This window comes from Coregonus lavaretus (genome assembly GCF_964263955.1).
Source record: "Coregonus lavaretus genome assembly, chromosome: 23".
Lineage (NCBI taxonomy): Eukaryota > Metazoa > Chordata > Actinopteri > Salmoniformes > Salmonidae > Coregonus > Coregonus lavaretus.
This window is the reverse complement of record NC_140010.1, coordinates 10,476,492-10,494,155: the sequence shown is the minus strand read 5'-3', so window position 1 is coordinate 10,494,155 and position 17,664 is coordinate 10,476,492. Positions and strand designations below refer to the sequence as shown.

Below are 17,664 nucleotides of genomic sequence, written 5' to 3'. Positions count from 1 at the left end.
GTTTTGGGGCTGTCGCTGGGCAACACAGACTTTCAACTCCCTCCAAAGATTTTCTATGGGGTTGAGATCTGGAGACTGGCTAGGCCACTCCAGGACCTTGAGATGCATCTTACGAAGCCACTCCTTTGTTGCCCGGGCGGTGTGTTTGGGATCATTGTCATGCTGAAAGACCCAGCCACGTTTCATCTTCAATGCCCTTGCTGATGGAAGGAGGTTTTCACTCAAAATCTCACGATACATGGCCCCATTCATTCTTTCCTTTACACGGATCAGTCGTCCTGGTCCCTTTGCAGAAAAACAGCCCCAAAGCATGATGTTTCCACCCCCATGCTTCACAGTAGGTATGGTGTTCTTTGGATGCAACTCAGCATTCTTTGTCCTCCAAACACGACGAGTTGAGTTTTTACCAAAAAGTTATATTTTGGTTTCATCTGACCATATGACATTCTCCCAATCCTCTTCTGGATCATCCAAATGCACTCTAGCAAACTTCAGACGGGCCTGGACATGTACTGGCTTAAGCAGGGGGACACATCTGCCACTGCAGGATTTGAGTCCCTGGCAGCGTAATGTGTTACTGATGGTAGGCTTTGTTACTTTGGTCCCAGCTCTCTGCAGGTCATTCACTAGGTCCCCCCGTGTGGTTCTGGGATTTTTGCTCACCGTTCTTGTGATCATTTTGACCCCACGGGGTGAGATCTTGCGTGGAGCCCCAGATCGAGGGAGATTATCAGTGGTCTTGCATGTCTTCCATTTCCTAATAATTGCTCCCACAGTTGATTTCTTCAAACCAAGCTGCTTACCTATTACAGATTCAGTCTTCCCAGCCTGGTGCAGGTCTACAATTTTGTTTCTGGTGTCCTTTGACAGCTCTTTGGTCTTGGCCATAGTGGAGTTTGGAGTATGACTGTTTGAGGTTGTGGACAGGTGTCTTTTATACTGATAACAAGTTCAAACAGGTGCCATTAATACAGGTAACGAGTGGAGGACAGAGGAGCCTCTTAAAGAAGAAGTTACAGGTCTGTGAGAGCCAGAAATCTTGCTTGTTTGTAGGTGACCAAATACTTATTTTCCACCATAATTTGCAAATAAATTCATTAAAAATCCTACAATGTGATTTTCTGGATTTTTTTTTCTCAATTTGTCTGTCATAGTTGACGTGTACCTATGATGAAAATTACAGGCCTCTCTCATCTTTTTAAGTGGGAGAACTTGCACAATTGGTGGCTGACTAAATACTTTTTTTCCCCACTGTACAGTGTGTGCAAATGTAGCAAGTTATGGAGGTAAGGCAATAAATAGGCTATAGTGCAAAATAATTACAATAGTATTAACACTGGAATGCTAGATGTGCAAGAGATTATGTGCAAATAGAGATACTGGGGTGCAAAAGAGCAAAATAAATAACAATATAGGGATGAGGTAGTTGGGTGGGCTAATTTCAGATGGGCTGTGTACAGGTGCAGTGATCGGTAAGGTGCTCTGACAACTGATGCTTAAAGTTAGTGAGGGAGATAAGAGTCTCCAGCTTCAGAGATTTTTGCAATTCGTTCCAGTCATTGGCAGCAGAGAACTGGAAGGAATGGCGGCCAAAGGAGGTGTTGGCTTTGGGAATGACCAGTGAGATATACCTGCTGGAGCGCAGACTACGGGTGGGTGCTGCTATGGTGACCAATGAGCTAAGATAAGGCGGGGATTTGCCTAGCAGTGATTTATAGATGGCCTGGAGCCAGTGGGTTTGACGACGAACATGTAGTGAGGACCAGCCAACAAGAGCGTACAGGTCACAGTGGTGGGTAGCGTATGGGGCTTTGGAGACAAAACGGATGGCACTGTGATAGACTACATCCAATTTGCTGAGTAGAGTGTTGGAGGCTATTTTGTAAATGACATCGCCGAAGTCAAGGATCGGTAGGATAGTCAGTTTTACGAGGGCATGTTTGGCAGCATGAGTGAAGGAGGCTTTGTTGCGAAATAGGAAGCCGATTCTAGATTTAACTTTGGATTGGAGATTCTTTATGTGAGTCTGGAAGGAGAGTTTACAGTCTAACCAGACACCTAGGTATTTGTAGTTGTCCACATACTCTAGGTCAGACCCGTCAAGAGTGGTGATTCTAGTCGGGTGGGCGGGTGCCAGCAGCGTTCGATTGAAAAGCATGCATTTAGTTTTACTAGTGTTTAAGAGCAGTTGGAGGCTACTGAAGGAGTGTTGTATGGCATTGAAGCTCGTTTGGAGGTTTGTTAACACAGTGTCCAATGAAGGGCCAGATGTATACAAAATGGTGTCGTCTGCGTAGAGGTGGATCTGAGAGTCACCAGCAGCAAGAGCGACATCATTGATATACACGGAGAAAAGTGTCGGCCCAAGAATTGAACCCTGTGGCACCCCCATAGAGACTGCCATAGGTCCAGACAACAGGCCCTCCGATTTGACACACTGAACTCTATCTGAGAAGTAGTTGGTGAACCAGGCGAGGCAGTCATTTGAGAAACCAAGGCTATTTAGTCTGCCAATAAGAATGCGGTGGTTGACAGAGTCGAAAGCCTTGGCCAGGTCGATGAAGACGGCTGCACAGTACTGTCTATTATCAATCGCGGTTATAATATCGTTTAGGACCTTGAGCGTGGCTGAAGTGCACCCATGACCAGCTCGGAAACCGGATTGCATAGCGGAGAAGGTACGGTGGTATTCGAAATGGTCGGTGATCTGTTTGTTAACTTGGCTTTCAAATACTTTCGAAAGGCAGGGCAGGATGGATATAGGTCTGTAGCAGTTTGGATCTAGAGTGTCACCCCCTTTGAAGAGGGGGATGACCGCGGCAGCTTTCCAATCTCTGGGGATCTCAGATCTTTGCCTCGTTTTGTATCACATTCCAATGATAAAAATGGGGGGGGGGGGGGACAAAAATGAAATTTCAGAATACCCCCATCCCCAGTTAAAGTTGTGCCCCTGTAGCCTAGTGTTGAGTGCGATTCAGCTTGGATGGATACAATATAGCCTATGCCATTGTAATCCTTGACACTGTTTTACAGCCTCAAATTCAAGCAATGGACAGAATGATCGACCCACCTCTTTCTCAGTAGTTGCCTTGACTTTTCAAATGAAGAATCACCAGCATCCTGTTGTCAGCACACCCGACATCAGCAAGTGAACAACATCTCTGCCTTACTGGAAAATGTAACACCATTTGCTTGAAATGCTCAACCAAGCAACATGGCCTAAATAGTGAATACAGGGTAAGCCCCTCCCCTCACCACGTTTCAGCAGGGTTGGTAATTTATTATTTGACTGTCATAATGCTTTGGTAAACTCAAATTCAATTTAAGAATGTTAGTTTGAATTAGTTTGTGAAAGGTCAAGAGGAAGTAGAATGATAGAAAGTATTCAAATACATGAAATAGGAAGGGAGTGAGTAGCCATCATATTATATATAGCATTGGTGGTCCTCTGTAGCTCAATTGGTAGAGCATGGCGCTTGTAACGCCAGGGTAGTGGGTTCGATCCCCGGGACCACCCATACGTAAAAATGTATGCGCACATGACTGTAAGTCGCTTTGGATAAAAGCGTCTGCTAAATGGCATATTATATTATTATTAACACTCTGATTTCAGTGTTATCTGTGAGTTGTCTGGAAACTAGACTGATCTGAGAGACAAAACCAGTTCCTCTAAAACAGACCACATGGGGTCAACCATGTCTTCGGGGTGGAGGCTACAAGATGTTACTCAACTTGCACTCCTTCACACCTGTGTTTACAGATAGCTATTTGTTTTCTCTTAACATGAGCCACTCAGTCATCACAAGAACTCTGGCAAAACACCTTATTAGGGTCACACAGACGGACAGACAGACATAAACACTGATTTTGAGTTGGTCAAATTCCAAGCTATACCTCAGTGAATTAGTGTTTCATTGGGGAAAAATCATCTTATACTTGTGTCACCTACTGCCATAATGACAGTTATCATGTGTGCACACATTACGTACACACACCGTACACTGCATGGGGCTTGTTGATAAGACAGCAGCCAGTGAGTGAGTGAGATAGCGTTGCTGCTGGTGTTCTCATGGTAAAATAGCATGGGACAGACAGCAACACACTCAGTGTTTTGAGAGAATGAAAACATCCATTGTAGTTAGTTAGCAGTTTGGTTTGTGATGTGGATTAAGGCCAACATTTGAGAATATTTATGTACTTGTTTTGCATTATAGTGTTTGTCCCACCCTAAAATAGCAGGGTAGCTAGATCTAGAGCAGACACTATTTACAGGAATATGAGAGGGCCTAAGTGTTCTGGTCAAGAAAGGTCACTTGGTGCCAGAGCTGGGTTGAAATACATGTATTTAATTATTTACTTAAATGCTTATTTTCTGTGTATTTGGAGTATTTTCAAACAATTTCCAATAAATAGCCTACTATTTGAAAAATATTTTCAAATACTTATTTCCAAATACATTATTACAAATACTCCTAGGACATGGGTTCAACTGCATGGGAGTATTTATTTGTATTTGAAAATATCCCTTGCATTTTTATATTTTCAAATACATACCAATACTTTCCAAGTACTTGTAATTTCCAATAAAAAAATATTTGAATATTTGCTTCGAAATGTATGTCAAAGTAATTGAAATAGTATTTGAACCCAGGTTTTCTTGGTGCCATGTTGTGGGAGTGGGTGAAAGTATTCCCCGGAAGTCTGCACTGCAGCAATAACACTCCTACCTTGTTGAAGTGGAGACCAGTTTAAGAGGAGTCTTCTTTTCCTGAAGGAAACTTGAGGTGTGTTAGAGCCGATTTGGGCATATTTTGTATAAAAGACTGAACATACTGAGCTCCATGTACATTTGTGTAAATATATTAAATATTAATGTATATGATGAAATATTAGGTACGTACCTTTATGATTTATTTACCGGATTGAGATATATTCATTTGTTATTAGTGTAACTCAGTTTTTGGCCCCCCCTCTTGCCCATTCATTGTACTGTGTTAATTGTGTTAGTATAAAGGCAGGAAGTTGGGCCTTCGGGGGGAGGAGTCCTTGCTAGATGCGGGAGCGGTATAGTTTTTTGACCATATAGACATATAGACATACAGAAATACAGACAGACAGGTCATATTATATTATGTATTTGCATTTCAAGTAATCTCTGCTTTAAGTTGATTGGAGAATACCTTTTTGTTAGATAAGAAGAATAAACATTTTTTGTTGCACTATATCCCTGGATCTCATTGAATGTTTGGCCGTTTGGAAACGTTGAGTGTGGACTGTATGCGTCAGAAACAACCCCGCTTCAGGCTAGGGCAGTGGCTATGGTAAAGAGGAAAGGAAGCCACTACAAGGTGTTTACCACAAATTCCAAGAATCTGTCTGTGATAAACTTTCCTCTCTGTTGGTATAGCTCAGTGTTCCTTCTCCATTTCTCTTGGACCTGATCCCTAAATGACAGCATGTGTGGTTTAGCTACCTACATATTGCGGGGCGGCAGGTAGCTTAGTGGTTAAGAGCGTTGTGCCAGTAACCGAAAGGTCGCTGGTTCTAATCCCCGAGCCAACTAGGTGAAAAATCTGTCGATGTGCCCTTGAGCAAGGCACTTAACCCTAATTGCTCCTGTAAGTCGCTCTGGATAAGAGCGTCTGCTAAATAATGTAAATGTAATATTGGGTGTTCTTTTGATAGGTTTGCCTCTAATGCAAATACATTTAATGCCAATATGAGATCCTATGGTGACACCTACTGGACACAATACATCACAGCAGTACATGCAATTGTACAGTCAGACATTAAAACCAGGGTGCAGTCTGTTGATCAGACACAAAAAGGAATACATATTTTATATACAATTATTTTTCTTTGGGTACAAGCTTGCATTTAAGTTTGCCATTCCAAATAGCTTTTGATATATGCATAGATTGAATTCGAAATAATTCAGTGGAATAATGACCTTAACACAGCCTGCCATTTAACCCATGAGGGGACATGCTAAATAAGTAGATGCAAGAGGCACATACACAAACAGCGCAGAGAGCAGCAAGTAGCTAGTAGTTGTCTTTATTGACAATATGGTTCAGACAAAAACAGTAAGAAAACAAAGAAATGAACAGCTGAAAAATGTACGACCTGAACAGCCCGTCTCCTACACACTGCTGTATCGGAGTTGTAACCGGGTAAGAGTGTGTTGAGTTACAATTTAGAGCCATTTCATCTGCTTATAGTATGGAATAGGTCTTTTGACCAATTACATCAGATATTTTTCATAGATCTGATTGGTCAAAAGAACAATTAGTGAAAAAAAGTCAACGCTGCCATTGAGGGTCTCTTGACTGCTGGCTAAATAAGTAACTTCAACTCAATAGGTATGTGGATGTATGTATGTGGATGATAGTCCATTCCTGAAACTGACTCCTTTACCTATACTGTAAAATAAGTATCAAATCAGTCCCATCTAAACCATTGATTGGGTTCTCATTCCCAGCTCTAAAGCCTCACTGTGACCCTGGTCTGTAGGTTTCATGGTATGAGCAGGCTCGTGATTACAGGCGAATTGGTAAAATGCTAGATCTTTTGTGAGCAAGACTACCTCAACTTCATTTGCAACTAAGTGCCTGTTTAATTGTGTCTGTATGCATGTGTGTGTGTATGTTAGTATGCATGTATGCGAGTGTGAGGTCTTCAAAGGCCAATGGTGTAGGATCGTCCTGCTGGGTTGTGGATAGCGGAGCATGAGGGCTCTGTCACGGCCCATTCGTACCACACCTTCTTCCCATTGTTACACCTCCAGAACCTCACCACGACATCATCATCCTTCGTCACGGGGATCGGTTGCTGCAGGTGGGAGAGGGGAGGAAAAGGGTAAATACACTACATTCTTCTGGGTAATACAATTTGCTAAATGTAAAGTATACATTTTACATGAACGTATGACAGTCAACTTACTTTGAGAGGGAAGAGGATGGGGAACCAGGAGAACATTCCAGGAGAGTGGGTCTCTGGCTTGATACCTTGACCAAACAGACGCACACATTGATGTTAATGATATCCAACATCTTAAAACCTCACCATCATCATCATCATCCCCACTCTTACTACTTACTGAGTGTGACATCTCCGTAGAGTGTGGTCTCGAAGTATCCAGCAAAGCCGTGCAGCACTGTGTTACACCCCACAGAGAATCTGAGGCACTGATACCGGTTGTTGTTCATATCTGAAGGAAAGGAGAGATAAGTGCATTTATTACATATCTTATGTGTGATCATTACCTGTGTTAGCTAGGGTGTGTGAGTGTTGGTGTGTAAGCATTAGCCATATAAGGGTTTGTGTTACCTGTGGTAGGGTGAATGAAGGTGAAGCAGGCCTTGGGCTCAGCCAGCTGGTGGAAGTTGTGGAGCCTGACTACATAGGGGGTCTCAAAGTGGCACTCAGGATCTTTGTCCCGCTCCCTGCACCCCCGGACCTCGTTATACAGCTTGGAGGAAGAGATGGGGGCCAGGAAGGAGGTGTAGGAACAGGGGATGCTCACCCCACCATCTGAGAGAGAGGAACAAGAGAACGGGAACACGTTTAACATGAGAAAGGGTAGAGGTGCTTGAGGCAAAATAAATGGGCATTGAAGGAACGTTACCATGTATAGTTCTAGCACATAATAAAGATTTCAATCAATCAGTGATGTGCAAAATTTCAATATCAACAAGTTGCAAATGACTGGAATTAAGAGTGACTTCCCCCCCCTACCTTTGAGGAAGTTCTGTGCTCCATCTAAACACTCTGGGGACAGCTCGTTGTCCCCGAAGGACCCGAGCAGCTCGCTGACGATGATGTCTGCCTTCTCAGGTGCCGCCCACTCCCTCATGTCACATGACACTACGGTCACCTGATCACCCCACTCCTCAAACTTCCAGTTCTCAAGCCTGGGAGAGTGTGACAGGATCAGTACAGGAGGGTGGAGGGAATTTTTAGGAGCTCAGTGGAGATTAACGTTGCCAACCTCCCATTTTCATCTGGATTTATTTACCTGCGAGAGAGTATTAAAGCTATCCGGGGAAATTACTTCTAATGCCTGAATTTAAATAATACATTTCAAAAAATGTTAGAGGACTTTAATAATCTCCTGGAATGAGTTTGATCCGTGATGGCAACTCTATTAGAGGTCAGGGTTCAAAATGAGAAAAGGTTCCACTCACGTGACGACAGCGTTGGGGTTCTTCTCCACGGCGTAGATACGGAGCTTTCTGTCAGCCTGCTTGGCAGCCCGCAGGGAGGCGTTGACCAAAGGACCTCTCCCAGCCCCCAGCACCATCAACACCCTGGGGTTACAGAGAATACATACTATTAACCACCAGATACAGAGGGGGAAGCTGATTGTCAGGAGAATAGATACGCATGAACAGAGAGGACAGACAGTTAGGTGTTGGAGCTACTCACTGTGTATTGGACTCCTTCTGCTCCTCCGGGACTCTGTCCATCAGACACTTATACACAGCCTGCAGAAAGATCAGGAGAACCCAATCAGTACTTAATGATATTACTGTGTTAAACCCTACCTTCCACATCACTAATGCTATCTGTTACAGTGTATTATACTGCGAGAACATGCATGTCAAAGGCTCCTTACCTGCTGGTACTGGGAGTATTTGATGGGATCCTTCTCAAACACTTCATATGTCTGAGACTCCAGATTGTCCATGAGGGGCTAATGGGAAGAGAACAGTTAGAGACAAAACAAAGAATCCAATGCATACAGACAATATAGGTATGCCTATTTACAAACTTAACACACACACACCTGAAGAGGAGACTGTAGGTAATCCTCATAACCCTTGGCAAACAGTTCATAGGCATTGGGGGCAGGGCGGTTCTGGTTGAGGTATTCAAGGTACTGCAAGTAGGAGCGGAAGTCCTTCTCACTGTGACGACTGGTGCCAGTGAAGATGAACTGGGCCTCAAGCTGGGAGAACAAGAGGAAATGTTTTGTAAAATACATATATTCAAGAACAGAAGACAGACAAGATAAAACGGTTGTAGTTGCTATAACAATTGACATATAGCCTCACATTTACAGTACCTTGAATAGACGGAAGATGATTTGCTGGTGGGCTTTTGAAAGGACTGGGAACCCTTTCTTATTGGTCAGAAAGATCCTGGTGGGAAGAATGGCTGCTTTAATTGGCTCTCCAAGCCACTTGTCGATCACAGCGTTGGTAGGCATGTCTGCTCCAACCTCAATGGCTTGAGGGAAAGGAAGGGAAGACAGGTCAGTATCAATTGTGACCAAAATAATTCCTTATCAGTTTGTCAACACCCCTCCAACCATGTTTCCCTGTCCTGCTTCCTTACCTAAACAGATCCTCTTGTTGTAGTCACAAAGAGTTCTGAATGAATGCCACCTGAAAAAGGAAAAGCAGAAGGTACATTTTTACAAAAAGCAAAAGACAACAAGGCTGAAAACCTTCATGCCTTAGCCATGGGGTCCTAGCCGTGACGGCAGACCCACCAGGCCCAGGTCTTCTCGTCATTACTGCCATCATCTGTGTGTTTCGTTGGCTCATTCTCGATGATGTCATCACGCATGTCATCAGAGGAAATCAGGGGGACCCGGATCCAGAACTGATATGAAACAATCCACAATTTCTTAGTTGTAGGTTTTATATAACCTCAATTTTAAGTTCACTGAATTACCATGAAATTGCCAGTCACAATACAAGCCAAGGATGAAGAATGAGTTATAGTTCTTAAATGCTACAGCTAGATAACGCTTGACTGCTGTAGCTACCACGCAGGAGTGGTGTCCAGTCTGGATGTGGTTGAGCAGCACGCGGGCCAGGTTGGCACAGTGAGGGCCCTTCAGAGGGATCATGAAGGCTGGCAGACCCAGATACGCTGAGAAGTTCAGCTCCTGGACCAGGGCCTGAGACAGGACAGAGGGATGAAAGGAGAGAGCAACAATTCAACCTGTGGCAAATATGTTTCAAAAGGTCTGCTTGAGCAGACAAAGGAGGCCAGGGTGTATTCACTAGAATTCAAACAGAACAAAATGGGCAGGGACCTACCTGAATTTGTACAATAGAAATTGTCATTTTCATAGCGAAACGTCTTCCATTGCAAAGCATTTTGCAACTGTTTTTTTACGGTGTGACTTAATGAATACACCAAGTATTTTCATGATTTCCAACTCACCGCTTCTGAATTCCTGCGCTCCGTTTCCACCTCTGAGTCTGTCTCGATCCATGGAGAAAGCTTTCCAACAACCAGAGTGTTCCAGTCTGGGTAAGGAAGAATTGAAATTCAATATCCTGATACTTAATTTTTTTTTAAATACATACTGTAGAGTCATTAGATAGTCCTGTAAGTTGATGCTCCTGTGCTCAGTGGAACTTGGGCATGAGAATGAACTGTCTAGTTTCTACCATTGAGGCCAGTATAAATACAGGTTGCCTCTGACCTCACCTCGTCCACAGAGCAGCAGGTCAGAGCGTGTATGTGCTCCAGATCGGACTTTGGCGGGGTCCAACTCAAACTCCCTCTTGAACCTCGGGTGGAAGAGGGGCATGCACAAGAAGTCAAACCTGAAAGGGAAGGGACAGATGGGACACTTTAGTTGAGTTGTCGATGATCTCAAGTTGTCTGATGTTCTTGCACAAAGTTTAATGTACGAAAATTACTTTAAACGTAGCTAACCGTTATTTAATAGGATAATAAATTCAAGTAACGTCATGGATCCAGTCAAATGTATTCAACAGATATTGAGGTCGTGGCCAGAAGGAACATTTCTTAGCCATTGTGATAGTGCACGTGCTAATATTTCACCGGCAAATTAACCTAGCTAGCTAGCTGTTCCTGCGGCGCTAAAATAGATAGCTAGTTAGCTAGCTACATCACGTGTAGAAATGAAGCCGAAGGGTAGATAGCGATAGCCTACTCCTCTCCAGTATTTGACTGCTTGGGCAAAGCAGTTTACTTACCCAAGTTTAGCGACCGCCGCAAGAGTGTCAGCAACCTCGGGCACACAATTCAAATCTCTCCCGCAGGACACCCTACCCCCTGTACTGTGGGACGCCATCATTAACGGAGTGAATTGGAAAGAAGGGAGTTGCAATTAGTATTGGGAAACTGACGCCATTTTGGCTCTGGTCAAGCGTATGCAGTCATTGCATGGCTATGGAGCTCAGAGTCAAAATGACTTCCCCCGGAATGCAGTTTCACACGTTTCAACAACTGTCGCGACACTTGCACGGCCAGTGAGATTATGGTATTTTGGGGCCACGTCATAGAGACATTTGTCAGGGACGTTTGAAAAACCTTAGGGCTCATGTTTGGTCACACTCAGACAATGTAAGTAAGTAGCTAGGTGCATATTTTTTTGGGTGCTTGTTAATTAGATTCGTCCCGCCGTTCTTGATTTATTGTTTCTTTTTATTTATATATAAAAAATATTGGCTATATATCACATTTTAATTATTTGCGTACTTGTTGGACATTTTAATGCATTGTTAGGAGCTAGTAACATGAGCATTTCGCAGCACCAGCTATAACACCTGAAAAACTGTGTACACAATCAATAAACTTTTTGTTTAACTGGCCACTAGTTCAAATGCTAACTTTTTTGCATTTGTGTCACAAATCCAATGAAGTCAATGGTACCTATATTAGCATTTTCACTCTTCATATCTAAATCAACTATAGGTAATATCATTAAGTTACACAATCCATTTTTAGATACTTTAGGATGATTTGGACATGAAAATGCTAATATAGGTACCATTTGACTTCCATTAGATTTGTGACACAAATGCTAAAAAGGTTTGCATTTGAAACAGTGGCCAGGTAAATAAAACCAAAGCATAAGTTGCTGTCATATGAGGGGCGTATTCATTACGCCGATTCTGTTGCAAAACGGAAGCAAACAAAATTGGGCGGGACCTACCTGAATTTGTCCAATAGAAACTCTCATTTTGCTCTGTTCGCTTCCGTTTGGTTCTCAAACGGTAAAAGATTGCTGTAATGAATATGCCCCTGGTCCATAGACTGCTTACAGGGTAAGAAAACCAATATGTAATTTGAGTGAACTATCCCTTAAAAAAATAATAATAATAATAGCAGGAACAGCACCATCTAGTGGTCAGAACCTGGTAATATCAGGATGTAGGATGGGGCATTAACCCAACAACTTCAATGACAAATTTCTCTCTAAAAATAATAATAATCACTGAGAATACATTACATGTGATGAAGAAACCTCTGAGCCGCAGCTCCATACTATTCGTCAAACATAGAGATCTGATACTATATACTCGTTGTTGGGGTGGGATTGGCGTGGATTGTCGGGGGTCCGTGGGTGGCTTTTACCATTTCTTTGGATTCCTCCTGTCTAACTCATTAGCTAGGTTTCCATCCAATTGGCGACAGATTTTTGTGCGAATATTCTAAAATCCGCATAAAAGCAATATATGCACTTTACCACCAGAGATGAGTTTCCATCAAATGGACTTGTTGCGGATAAAAGGCTGTGTGTGATGACATGGTGCACATAAAACACTTTTGCAGTTAAATTCCCATGAACCAAATACAAAAAAACATGTTAAATGGGTTTCCATCACATTTTCAACTCTACTGACAGTTTTGTCACAAAATGTTTTGCCTTATAGCAAATGTGCCCACTCTGGTATTGGCACGTGCGCTCTAGCTAACAGATCGCAGATACAGTGCGGGTATAGCGTACATGATGAGATTATTATGGACAGAGCAAGATTATTTTTATTTGTCAAATGGCAGCCAAGTATCGATCATCATGTCACAAAAATAAGACCCTCGATACTGTGAAGTATTCACACCCCTTGACTTTTTCACATTTTGTTGTGTTACAGTCTGAATTGAAAATGAATTACATTGAGATTTCTTTGTCACTGGCCTACACACAATACCCCATAATGTCAAAGTGGAATAATTGTTTTACAAATTAATAAAAAATGAAAAACTGAAATGTCTTGAGTCAATAAGTATTCAACCCCTGTGTTATGTCAAGCCTAAATAAGTTCAGGTGTAAAAATGAGCTTAACAAGTCACATTGACCCATAGACCCACTCTGTGTGCAATAATAGTGTTCAACATGATTTTTGAATGACTATCTAATCTCTGTACCCCACACATACAATTATCTGTAAAGTCCCTCAGTCGAGCAGTGAATTTCAAACACAGATTCAACCACAAAGATCAGGGAAGTTTTCCAGTGCCTCACAAAGAAGGGTACCTTTTGGTAGATTGGTACAAATAAAAAACGCAGACATTGAATATCCCTTTGAGCATGGTGAAGTTATTAATTACACTTTGGATGGTGTATCAATACACACAATCACTACAAAGATACTCACTTGCCAGAGAGGAAGGAAATCGCTCAGGGATTTCACCATGAGGCCAATGGTGACTTCAAATTAAATCAAATCAAATTGTATTCGTCACATGCGCCGAATACAACAGGTGTAGACCTTACCGTGAAATGCTTACTTACAAGCCCTTAACCAACAATGCAGTTCAAGAAATAGAGTTAAGAAAATATTTACTAAATAAACTAAAGTAAAGAATAAAATAAAAAGTTACACAATAAAATAACAATAACGAGGCTACAGTGGGGAAAAAAAGTATTTAGTCAGCCACCAATTGTGCAAGTTCTCCCACTTAAAAAGATGAGAGAGGCCTGTAATTTTCATCATAGGTACACGTCAACTATGACAGACAAATTGAGAAAACAAATTCCAGAAAATCACATTGTAGGATTTTTAATGAATTTATTTGCAAATTATGGTGGAAAATAAGTATTTGGTCACCTACAAACAAGCAAGATTTCTGGCTCTCACAGACCTGTAACTTCTTCTTTAAGAGGCTCTTCTGTCCTCCACTTGTTACCTGTATTAATGGCACCTGTTTGAACTTGTTATCAGTATAAAAGACACCTGTACACAACCTCAAACAGTCACACTCCAAACTCCACTATGGCCAAGACCAAAGAGCTGTCAAAGGACACCAGAAACAAAATTGTAGACCTGCACCAGGCTGGGAAGACTGAATATGCAATAGGTAAACAGCTTGGTTTGAAGAAATCAACTGTGGGAGCAAATATTAGGAAATGGAAGACATACAAGACCACTGATAATCTCCCTCGATCTGGGGCTCCACGCAAGATCTCACCCCGTGGGGTCAAAATGATCACAAGAACGGTGAGCAAAAATCCCAGAACCAAACGGGGGGACCTAGTGAATGACCTGCAGAGAGCTGGGACCAAAGTAACAAAGCCTACCATCAGTAACACACTACGCCGCCAGGGACTCAAATCATGCAGTGCCAGACGTGTCCCCCTGCTTAAGCCAGTACATGTCCAGGCCCGTCTGAAGTTTGCTAGAGTGCATTTGGATGATCCAGAAGAGGATTTGGAGAATGTCATATGAAACCAAAATAGAACTTTTTGGTAAAAACTCAACTCGTCGTGTTTGGAGGACAAAGAATGCTGAGTTGCATCCAAAGAACACCATACCTACTGTGAAGCATGGGGGTGGAAACATCATGCTTTGGGGCTGTTTTTCTGCAAAGGGACCAGGACGACTGATTCGTGTAAAGGAAAGAATGAATGGGGCCATGTATCGTGAGATTTTGAGTGAAAACCTCCTTCCATCAGCAAGGGCATTGAAGATGAAACGTGGCTGGGTCTTTCAGCATGACAATGATCCCAAACACACCGCCCGGGCAACGAAGGAGTGGCTTCGTAAGAAGCATTTCAAGGTCCTGGAGTGGCCTAGCCAGTCTCCAGATCTCAACCCCATAGAAAATCTTTGGAGGGAGTTGAAAGTCCGTGTTGCCCAGCGACAGCCCCAAAACATCACTGCTCTAGAGGAGATCTGCATGGAGGAATGGGCCAAAATACCAGCAACAGTGTATGAAAACCTTGTGAAGACTTACAGAAAACATTTGACCTGTGTCATTGCCAACAAAGGGTATATAACAAAGTATTGAGAAACTTTTGTTATTGACCAAATACTTATTTTCCACCATAATTTGCAAATAAATTCATAAAAAATCCTACAATGTGATTTTCTGGATTTTTTTTTCTTCATTTTGTCTGTCATAGTTGACGTGTACCTATGATGAAATTTACAGGCCTCTCTCATCTTTTTAAGTGGGAGAACTTGCACAATTGGTGGCTGACTAAATACTTTTTTCCCCCACTGTATATACAGGGGGTATCGGTACCGAGTCAATGTGCGGGGGTACAGGTTATTCAAGGTAATTTGTACATGTAGGTAAGGGTAAAGTGACTATGCATAGATAATAAACAGCGAGTAGCAGCAGTGTAGAAACAAAGGGGGGGGTCGTCAATGTAAATAGTCCGGGTAGCCATTTGATTAATTGTTCAGCAGTCTTATGGCTTGGGGGTAGAAGCTGTTAAGGAGCCTTTTGGACCTAGACTTGCCGCTCCGTGACCGCTTGCCGTGCGGTAGCAGAGAGAACAGTCTATGACTTGGGTGACTGGAGTCTTTGACTTTGACTATTTTTTGGGCCTTCCTCTGACACCGCCTAGTATATAGGTCCTGGATGGCAAGAGACTTGGCCCCAGTGATGTACTGGGCCGTACGCACTACCCTCTGTAGCGCCTTACGGTCGGATGCCGAGCAGTTGCCATACCAGGCGGTGATGCAACCGGTCAGGATCTGGGGACCCATGCCAAATCTTTTCATTCTCCTGAGGGGGAAAAGGTGTTGTCGTGCCCTCTTCACTGCTGTCTTGGTGTGTTTGGACCATGATAGTTTGTTGGTGATGTGGACACCAAGGAACTTGAAACTCTCAACCCACTCCACTACAGCCCCGTCGATGTTAATGGGGGCCTGTTCGGCCCTCCTTTTCCTGTGGTCCACGATCAGCTCCTTTGTCTTGCTCACATTGCGGGAGAGGTTGTTGTCCTGGCACCACACTGCCAGTGTTGAGGATTGCTCCTCCCTATAGGCTGTCTCATCGTTGTCGGTGATCAGGCCGACCACTCTTATGTCATCAGCAAACTTAATGATGGTGTTGGAGTCGTGCTTGGCCACGCAGTCGTGGGTGAACAGGGAGTACAGGAGGGGACTAAGCACGCACCTTTTAAACAGTTACAGAGTTTAATGGCTGTGAAGGATGGATCAACATTTGAGTTACTCCACAATACTAACCTAATTGACAGAATACAAATATTCCAAAACATGCATCCTGTTATGTGTCATGTTTGGGGCAAATCCAATACAACACATTACTGAGTACCCCTCTCCATATTTTCAAGCATAGTGGTGGCTGCATCATGTTATGGGTATGCTTGTAATCGTTAACGACTGGGGAGTTTTTCAGGATAAAAAAGAAATGGAATGGAGCTAAGCACAGGCAAAATCCTAGAAGAAAACCTGGTTCAGTCTGCTTACCACCAGACACTGGGAGTTGAATTCACCTTTCAGCAGGACAATAACCTAAAACACAAGGACAAATCTACACTGGAGTTGCTTACCAAGAAGACAGTGAATGTTTCTGAGTGGCCGAGTTACAGTTTTGACATAAAGCTTCTTGAAAATCTATGGCAAGACTTGAAAATGGTTGTCTAGCAATGATCAACAACCAATTTGACAGAGCTTGAAGAATTAATTACATTTGACATTTGAGTCATTTAGCAGACACTCTTTTCTAGAGCAACTTACAGTTAGTGAGTGCATACATTTTTTCATACTGGCCCCACGTGGGAATCGAACCCACAACCCTGGCGTTGCAAGCGCCATGCTCTACCAACTGAGCTACACGGGGCCACATAATGGGCAACTATTGTACAATCCAGGTGAACAAAGCTCTAAGAGACTTACCCCAAAACACTCACAGCTGTAATCGCTGCCAAAGTTGACTCGTGTGAATACTTATGTAAATGAGATATTTCTGTATTTTATTTAAAATAGATTTGTCTAAATGTCTAAAAACATGTTTTCACTGTCATTATGGGATATTGTGTGTATTTGCGTAATTAGAAAAAAACATATTTAATCCATTTTGAATTCAAGTTGTAACACAACAAAATGTGGAAAAAGTCAAGGGGTATGAATACTTTCTGAAGGCACTGTATTTATTGGAAAGGAGCATCAAGCTCATCACCGTGCACTTTCACCACCCTGTGAAGTTCATCATAATTTATTTAATCTGTAGCCTAATAACCTGCATGCTTTACCGAGCCGTAGTGGGAGGACCACACAACTAGTCATCGCGTGACTCCAAGTTTACTTCGATATGATGGTTAATATATCGATATTTGAGCATTAAAGCGTTTCCACCGCTATTTCTCACATAATGAATTGTGTAGCGTATTTTGTTTTGTCGACATTTGGAATGTTTACTGACAAGGCCTGTCGTGACGTTTTTAATGCGACGTACTTTACTCGCATAAAAAGGTTGGATGGTAAACTGGTTGGAGTTAGAAAAAAGTTTGGTCCAAATCGGATGTTAGGTACTATATTTATTTAATATTATATGAGTCCTATAAATTAAAATGGCCAATTTGGGTGCATTAAATTAGTTTAATTTCTCAGAGATTAAATTATATTTCGACAAAAGAATGTTGCAGGAATGCTAATGTTATCTGTTTCTAACAACATAAATGATTCCAGAACAATC

The 17,664-nt window shown here is 42.5% G+C and overlaps 1 protein-coding gene across 1 annotated transcript; it reads right to left on the bottom strand.

Moving 5' to 3' along the window:
• Positions 1-6,041: 6,041 nt before the first annotated feature.
• Positions 6,042-11,068, bottom strand: LOC311150735 (protein arginine N-methyltransferase 5-like). Its single transcript, XM_084188258.1, has 16 exons — positions 10,965-11,068; positions 10,450-10,568; positions 10,180-10,265; positions 9,776-9,910; positions 9,497-9,609; positions 9,340-9,389; positions 9,068-9,231; positions 8,789-8,950; positions 8,618-8,695; positions 8,428-8,486; positions 8,187-8,309; positions 7,738-7,913; positions 7,330-7,533; positions 7,100-7,210; positions 6,943-7,007; positions 6,042-6,831 (listed from the first exon to the last, which is right to left on the bottom strand). Exons 1-16 carry the CDS (start codon positions 11,063-11,065, stop codon positions 6,679-6,681), a joined length of 1,899 nt encoding a protein of 632 aa, XP_084044384.1. The 5' UTR covers positions 11,066-11,068; the 3' UTR covers positions 6,042-6,678.
• Between the last annotated feature and the right edge of the window lie 6,596 nt (positions 11,069-17,664).